The sequence below is a fragment of the Anas platyrhynchos genome, chromosome 30, assembly GCF_047663525.1.
Source record: "Anas platyrhynchos isolate ZD024472 breed Pekin duck chromosome 30, IASCAAS_PekinDuck_T2T, whole genome shotgun sequence".
In the NCBI taxonomy this organism is placed as follows: Eukaryota; Metazoa; Chordata; class Aves; order Anseriformes; family Anatidae; genus Anas; species Anas platyrhynchos.
Window position 1 is genome coordinate 5,566,557 of NC_092616.1, and position 8,828 is coordinate 5,575,384.

At 51.6% G+C, this 8,828-nt stretch overlaps 1 protein-coding gene across 1 annotated transcript; it reads left to right on the forward strand.

The window, feature by feature from the left end:
* Positions 1-4,189: 4,189 nt before the first annotated feature.
* LOC113841214 (olfactory receptor 14C36-like) lies at positions 4,190-5,236 on the forward strand. Its single transcript, XM_038171636.2, has one exon. The coding sequence runs from the start codon at positions 4,280-4,282 to the stop codon at positions 5,234-5,236; it is 957 nt and encodes a 318-aa protein (XP_038027564.2). The 5' UTR covers positions 4,190-4,279.
* Positions 5,237-8,828: the final 3,592 nt, after the last annotated feature.

Sequence of the window (8,828 nt, forward strand, 5' to 3'; positions counted from 1 at the left end):
GAACACAGGGCCATCTCAGGTATTTTTTATTCTTAGCAAAGCTGAGGTGATTCTCAGCTTCACAAAGGGGCAACTGGAAGCAGAGATAATGCTGTGAGAGTTGGGGTGCATATGGGAAGGTCTGCTATGCACCAGCACTGCCAAAAGTATGAAGAGTGCCCGTGTCAATATGCAATGTGCACACCTTGTGTTGGCAATTGCAACATCTTACTCTTGGGAACTCTTCTGACATTGTGTGGTGAGTGTGGATGAGTCTTGATGCTTGCCCTGCCTCCATTTAGCTTCTGGAGGAGCCTGACTCAGACTGCAAAGGGCTCAGGGACCGGACAAAGGGAGACACTGCTGAGAAGTTTACAGACTTTCCAGCAGTTCAGAAGTTTCAGCCTCCTTTGAGAGCACATCAAGCAATGCTCCCTCTCTGCAGTCCCTGGGGAGAGCAGAGTTATAGAAGGAACCTTCAGAGAGATGCCTTGACTAACTCTGTGGAATTCCTTCCTGAAGTGGAGATGAAGGAGATCAGTCCCTGACCATGGTATCATGTCCACACTGATACTGGGACAAGAAGATGTGATTGTTACACTTAATTGGTTTTCTGCTAGGAGAAATGATCCTGCTGTCAAGAAGTGTGTCTGCCCTGGGGAGGAAGGGAAGCGCAGGGATGCCTTCAGGCTGTTTCCCAGCAGGTTCCCCTGCAGCCCAAGGGCCACGTGCAGGGAGCCTTGTGGGGGGCAGAGCAAGGGAGGCCTTGGGCTGGGCCTCTGTTGCTGAGCTGGGCCGGGCTCCTACGCCCAAGGGGAGCTCCTGGCAAGCGGGCAGCGCTGCAGAGAGACAGCTCTGCCCAGGAGCAGCTCCTCTGCACAGCGCAGCAGGGCTGGGGCACTGCCTGCAGCTGGCACTGGGAGGGGGGAGAAGGGAAAGAGAGGTTACGGGCTGTTTGGAATATGAGAATACTATGAGCTCAGAGGAGGAGAAATCTTCCTAGCATGTAACACGGTAAGTGTCTTTCTGTAGTGTATTGCACAGGAATATCAGGGAAGGTTTCAAGACTGAGAACTTCCCTTAGAAGATCAGACCATATGCACTTGGTATTTCTTTAGTGTGGAAAAGCACAAGCTCCAGCCCAGGGGTTCCCTACTGCAGGGTCAGTGTCCAGGTCCGGAGGGTTCCCTTGTCTCAGGATGGCTGCAGGCTGTGAAGCCAGGGCTGCAGGCAGGGGTGTCCAGGGCTGTGGTGCAGAGCAGGGTCCCTGCTGTGCCCCAGGGGCTGTGTGGCGGGGCAGGGCCTCTGCCGCCTGCCAGGCTCAGCACTCAGCCTGCCCGGGGAGCTGCCCAGGGCACTGCGGGGAGAAGCTGTGGGTGGAAGGAGCCCCCTTGGCAGGGCAGGGTCCTGCTGCTGGTGGGAGGCTGCTGCCTGGGGCAGCCAGCTCACAGCAACACAGCACATCTACAGGGTATTTCCCACAGGTTTTTCATTAGCATTGTCAAGGCAACAAATATTTTAAAGACATAGAGCTTTCTTGACTCTCTCTTTTCTGTTTCCATTTGCTGAGGAAGCTGGGAGGATACATTAAGGGAAGAGAAAACGTTCAGTTTGGGCAAGAGGCTGACAGCTCTTTCCCAGTTCAGACAGAAACCTGATAATGGCTTGTCACCATCTCTGTAGGCTAAGTCTGCACCACCATCATGTTTCTGGCCACTGAATCTTTTCTTCTGATCTGCTTTTCTGGACTATCAACTGTTTATTGTCCCATCACGTGCCATGCTGCTCAGAGGTTTCTGCAGGGCAGATCTGAGTGCTCAGAGATACACAGATGGGAGAAGTCTGAGAAACAGCTGCAGGATTAAACAGCTCCAGGCACTGAAGATATGTCAGGGAAGGAGGGAGGTGCTGTACAGGGTATATTTGGGCATCCTTCTCTCAGTTGCTGCAATGCAGATACCTTCTTCTATGTAAGTTCCCTCGTCCCCTCTCCCAGCCAAAACTACTTCTGCCATGAAGATCATAGAATGAATCCTATCATAGAACGGTTTGTGTAGGAAGTTACTTTAAAGATCATTGAGTTCCCAATCCCCTGCCATAGGCAAGGGCACTTTCCACTAGACCAGGCTGCTCAAAACCTGGCCTTGTAAACTTCCAGGGTTGGGGCACCCACAACTTCTCCTGGCAACCTGTTCCAGTGCCTCACCACACTCTGAGTGAAGAATTGCCTCCTAATCTCTAATCTGAATCTGCCCTCTTTTAGTTTAAAACCACTCCCCCTTGTCCTATCATTATCTACCCAAGTAAAGAGTCCTTCTCCATCTTTTTTATACGTCCCCTTCAAATACTGAAAGGTGGCAATGAGGTCACTCCGAAGCCTTCTCTTCTTCAGGCCGAACATCCCCAGCACTCTCAGCCTTTCTTCATAGGGGAGGTGCTCCAGCCCCTTGATCATCTTTGTGGCCCTCCTCTGGACCCACTCTAACAGCTCCACATCCTTCTTGTGCTGGGAACTGCAGACCTGGAGACAGTACTCCAAGTTGGGCCTCACCTGGGCAGAGCAGAGGGGGACCATCACCTCCCTCGACCTTTTGGCCACTCCTCTGTTGATGCAGCCCAGAATGGAGTTAGCCTTCTGGGCTGCAGGCAATCACTGCTGGATCGTGTGGGGCTGATCATGGTGTCCAGGGCATGAGCTGCCATGTCTGCAACCAGAGCCCCAGAAGAGGAGAGGTGCCTCTTGGTGGGCATGCTCCCCTTTCCTATTGCATGACAGAGGGGTTGCCAGTGACTGCTCAGCATCCCTGGGGTCTGTTCACAACTGGGTGAGGCTTTCTGGGGGGGTTCTCTGCCTCTTTGTCTTCCACTGAGTGAGCACTGTGATATTTCCCCACATTTTCTCCACCCATTCATGCTGCTCCTGCTATTGTGTTCAGGCTCTCTAGGGATGGGGTTTCAGGTGCAGTTCCAAAAATGACCCTGAACATCCTGCCACAGATGTGTCTGCATAACAATGAGGTGTTCCATCACCCATCTGACTTCTGGGACCACAGACAATGCAGTGCAAGACGGTGGGTAATATGCCAACGATCTCTTCAGAAGACCTCATCTTCTGCCATTTCCCTGTTTTCTAATCTGTGTCACCTGGGCAGTGCAGTTGACAGGGCATGGGAAGTAAGCAGGCTTTCCACCTTAGGAAACACATCAGCCTCCTTGTGGTGTCAAGTCAAGCTATTCTCCACAAGGACGTAACTTGGTCTGGCTGTCTGAGTGAGGAGCCATCTCCCATTAGTCTCTGCACATCTGGGCTGAGAAGGAGAGAGAGAGGAGATTGGAGAGCTGCACTTTGGATCTGGACCCCCCCTGCTATGTTCTGTTCCTTTTCAGAGAAACTTCTGAGTGTGGTCATCCTAGCACTTAGAGAGGAAGGATGGGGCAAAGGTAGGAAGAAGACCAATGGAGAGACCAGACCTTCTGATGCTGCACTAAGGCCCAGGGTACACTTCTGACTCTCAGGACTCGCTAGTGTTCAGGTTGAAAGAAATCCAAGTGCTTTGGATTTCCCCTCTGTCGTGGTTTCAGCTAGGATAGTGTTAATTTTCCTCCTAGTAGCTGGTAGGGTGCTGTGTTTGGGATTTAGGATGAGAATAATGTTGATATCACACTGAATTTTTAATTGTTGCAGAGCAGTTCTTCCACTAAGCCAAGGACTTTTCAGCTTCTCATGCTGTCCTGCAAGCAGGCAGTCTGGGAGTGCAGCGGGAGCAGGGAGGGGACAAAATCAGGACAGCTGACCCAAACTGGCCACAGGGGTATTCCATACCATCTGACATCATGCTGAACAATTAATATAGGGGGGCTGGCTGGGTGGGGGGACTGGCTGCTGGGGGATAGGCTGGGCATCAGTCAGCAGGTGGTGAGTAATTGCATTGTGCATCACTTGTTTTCTAAACATGAACAGTAGTAGTACTAGAATCACTATAATTATTATTTTCTTTTCTTTTCTGTCCTAATAAACTGCCTGTATCTCAACTCACAGGCTTTCATTTCTTTCTAATTCTCTACCCCATCCCAGAGAGGGAAGGGGGAGGGTGAGCAAATGGCTGTGTGGCCAGCAGGGTTAAACCACAACACCCTCTTTTAATGAATGTGCGTCTGATGTGACAAGGAATGCAGACAGTGTATCACTAAGTTTCAGAGGTTTCTGCAACAAACTGAGTAGGTTTCACTCAAAGACGTCTGTCCAAAACTGTCACTGCATTTTCCTTCTTCAACAGGTCCCCATTCCCAGGGGAATCAAATGTCCAACAGTAGCTCCATCACCGAGTTCCTCCTGGCATTCACAGACACACGGGAGCTGCAGCTCCTGCACTTCGTGCTCTTCCTGGGCATCTACCTGGCTGCCCTCCTGGGCAACGGCCTCGTCCTTACAGCCATAGCCTGCGACCACCGCCTCCACACTCCCATGTACTTCTTCCTCCTCAACTTTGCCCTCCTCGACCTGGGCTGCATCTCCACCACTGTCCCCAAAGCCATGGCCAATTCCCTCTGGGACACCAGGGCCATCTCCTATGCAGGATGTGCTGCACAGGTCTTCCTGTTTGTCTTCTTGTTTTCAGCAGAATATTCTCTTCTTACTGTCATGGCCTATGACCGCTATGTTGCCATCTGCAAGCCCCTGCACTACGGGAGCCTCCTGGGCAGCAGAGCTTGTGCCCAGATGGCAGCAGCTGCCTGGGGCAGTGGGATTCTCAATGCTCTGCTGCAAACTGGTAACACATTTTCCCTGCCCCTCTGCCAAGGCAATGCCGTGGACCAGTTCTTCTGTGAAATTCCCCAGATCCTCAAGCTCTCCTGCTCACACTCCTACCTCAGGGAAGTTGGGCTTGTCATGGTTAGTGCATGCTTTGCTTCTGGATGTTTTGTGTTCATTGTGCTCTCCTATGTACAGATCATCAGGGCCGTGCTGAGGATGCCCTCTGAGCAGGGACAGCACAAAGCCTTTTCCACATGCCTTCCTCACCTGGCCGTGGTCTGCCTGTTTGTCAGCACTGGAGCTTTTTCTTACCTGAAGCCCCCCTCCATCTCCTTCCCATCCCTGGACCTGGTGGTGGCTGTTCTGTACTCGGTGGTACCTCCAGTGCTGAACCCCCTCATCTACAGCTTGAGGAACGAGGAGCTCTTGAATTCTGTGAAGAAAGTGATTTCCTGGAGTTTTTTCAATAGTTATAAAATTATTGCCTCTTTCCATAAATGACTCCCAGCATATCTGATGTCAGACCTGTGTTTTGCTTGTTTTCATTTTTATAGGTAAGTATGGTTTTTCTGTTCCTGCACACTTGGGGATTTCTCTCACTTCACAGAATCACAGAATCACAGAATTTCTAGGTTCGAAGAGACCTCAAGATCATCGAGTCCAACCTCTGACCTAACACTAACAAATCTTCCACTAAACCATATCACTAAGCTCTACATCTAAACATCTTTTAAATACATCCAGGGATGGTGACTCAACCATTTCCCTGGACAGCCTATTCCAGTGCCTGGGAAGAGTACAGGGATGCAGTCCAGATGTGCAGGGATGGCATAAGGAAAGCCAAAGCACGGATGGAACCGAGCTTGGTGAGGGATGCAAAGAATAACAAGAAGGGCTTCTATAGGTACTTTGCTCTGGAAAGAAAGGACAAGGAGAGAGTATCTCCTCTGATGGATGAGAATGGTGAACTGCTAATAACAAACATGGAGAAGGCTAAGGTACTCAACAATTTCTTTGCCTCAGTCTTCACTGCCAGTCAGGCTTTCAAAGTCTTTTGTTCTCTTAACCTCTAGATGGAGGCTGGGGGAGCAAAGTTGCACACACTGTAAGTGAAGAGGAGGTTTGAGACCACCTGATGTAACTAAACAAGTACAAATCTACAGGGCCTGCTGACATGCATCTGAGGGTCCTGAGGGAATTGGCTGATGTAGTTGCCAAGTCACTCTCCATCATATTTGAAAAGTCGTGGCAGTAAGGCAAAGTCCCTGGTGACTGGGAAAAGGAAAGAGGGAAACATCACTCTTAATTAGGCTAGAAAGGAAGACTGGGGGAACTACAGAAGGGTAAGCCTCACCTCTGTGCCTGGCAAGATCATGCAATGGGTCCTCTTGGAGGCAATGTTAAGGCACATGCAGGACAAGGAGGTGATCTGGGACAGCCAGCATGGCTTCACCAAGGGCAAATGGTGCCTGAGCAATCTGGTGGCCTACAATGGAGTGACAGTATCAGTTGACAAGGGAAGACTGACCAATGTCATCTACCTGGACCTCTTTAAGGCTCTTAAAACAGTTCTACATGACATCCTGATCTCCAAGTCGGAGAGGTATGGATTTGATGGCTGGACCATTCAGTGGATAAGGTGTTGGCTTGAAGGTCGCACTGGGAGAGTAGTGCTCGAAGGCTGTATGTCCAAGTAGAGGCTGGTGATGAGTGTTATCCCTTAGGGGTCTGTCCTGGGACTGATATTGTTTAATACCTTTATCAATAACATAGACAGTGGGATTGAGTGCACCCTCAGCAAGTTTGCTGACGACACTAAGCTGAGTGGTGTGGTTGATACAATAGCAGGAAGAGACGCCATCCAAAGGGACCTGGACAGGCTTGAGAAGTAGGCCCACATGAACTTAATGAGGTTCAACGAGTCCAAGAACAAGGTGCTGCAACTGGGCCCGGGAAATCCTGGATGTGAGTACAGACTAGGAGAAGAACTCACTGAGAGCAGGCCTGCAGAGAGGGACTTGGGGGTTCGGGTGTATGCAAGGCCCAACATGAGCTAGCAGTGAGCTCTTGCAGCCCAGAAGGCCAACTGCATCCCGGGCTGCATCAACAGATGAGTGGCCAGCAGGTCAAGGGAAGTGATGGTCCCCGCTCTGCTCTGCCCAGGTGAGGCCCAACTTGGTGTGCTGTTTCCAGGATTCCAGCTCCCAGCACAAGAAGGGTTTGGATCTGTTAGAATAAGTCCATTTTCTGTCCTAATAAACTGTCTTTATCTCAACCCACATGCTTTCATTTCTTTCTGCTTCTCTCCCCCATCCCAGAGACAGCGGGGGGTGAGTGAGCGAATGGTTCTGTGGAGCTTAGCTGCTAGACGGGTCAAACCACAACACCCGCAATTAAAATGACTGTTGGGACCCTGAGAAACTCATGCTGGGTCATGTGTGACAAACTCAGACTGAAAGATTCTAGAGCAGGTGACTGAGTGGCTGTGGCAGATCCCAGCATCTTGCTCCAGTCTGGGAATATGTCCCCTTCCAACTAGGGAAATTAGAAGGCATTAATATGAACACAACCAACACAGGTTCAGCTGAAGTGAAAGCCCCAACCCAGGACAATGGAGTGAAGGTCCCTGGGCACAACTGCAGAAAGACTTTGCAAGACCTCTGCCAGTGACAGCTCAAAGCACCAAATGCATCTTGGTGGTAGTAGGTCCTTTTGGCACATGGGCAGATGTCCTCCCTGGCAAAACCACCACGGAGGCCACCACTGCAAAGCTGCTGCATAACACCGACTTTTGTCCCCGGGGTCCAGACAGGGGAGAGGGAAGGGGAGAGGCAGGCCGTGGGGAGGGGGCTGGAGTGAGGTCACTGCCACTGCAGCAGCCTGATTGGCCCTCAGAAGGGCTGGCCGGCAGGCACTGTGACATCATCCCGCGCATCAGAGGGCCCCCTGGGCAGCAATGACGTCACTGCAGAGGGGAGGGCGAGGGGCTGGCAGAGCCCCATCGAGGGGCTGGCTGGGGGTCCCCTCTGCTACAGCCACATTCAGTGGCAGTGCACATTCAGGGCTTGGTCGAGCTCCCCGCATTACAATCCCAAAGGCATCCTCAGGGTCCCCTCCTGCCATGGCCCTCCTTCCTTTGCAGCCTCCTCCAGCCCACGGCTCTGCCCTGACCCAGCCACGTCCCATGGGGGCATCTGCAGACAGCCCAGCTCCAGGTCTGCAGGGCTATGGGCCAGGACCAAGACCGGCATGGCTGGCCATTCCCCTGAGGCAGGTTTTGAGTTCCAGCTCTTGACCTCCCTGCCCTCTGCTCACCTCCCTGCCTTTTGCCCAGCCCAGCGGCACTAGCCCCATGGCAGTGCCCACTGTAGGTTGCTGCACGGCTCTGGGCACTGCCACCACAGCCACAGCCCCTCTGAAGGCCACAGCAGCTCCTGGGGGCACAGAGGGCTCAGCCCCACAGATGCGGACATCCATGGCACAAGCGTACAGAGGTCAGTGTCCCCTGCTGTGCCCCCTGCTCTCTTCTGCAGAAGATCCTCAGAGGCTTGCCGCCCCTCCGTGCCATCCCTGGAGGTCCTCAAGCATCTCCTACTGCCCCAGGGCCAGGTTAGCCTGACCCGAGCTGCTGCAGCCAGAAGGGTGTTTGCTATTGCCATTACTTCCTGATCAGCTGAGAGTGGGTCTCAGACAAAGAAGTTGTTTTGGTTTCATTTATTTTGTTTAAATACACAAAGACTCTGGCTCCTTATTTATGCAAAGCCTCAGGGTCACACAAGATATCCATCAGGCTGGATGCGGCTCCGCGCAGCCTACTTTAGTGCTTGGCAACCCTGCCCAGAAGAGAGGGGCTGAAATTACATGACCTTTAGGGTCCTTTTCATGAGTCTCTTATATGTTGGTGATTGAGTACAGCAGGATGAAAAACAGCATTTCTTTGAGGAAAACATTATCACACAGGGAAATAGAAAAACAAAACCAAACAAATCCCTCCAGAAGTTAAGACAGGCTTTCCATGTCTTTACATAAACTGTAATTCATCTGAAGAAGGAAAGAAGCAGTTCATAGCTGCGGAAAGGCACGATGAGTTTCC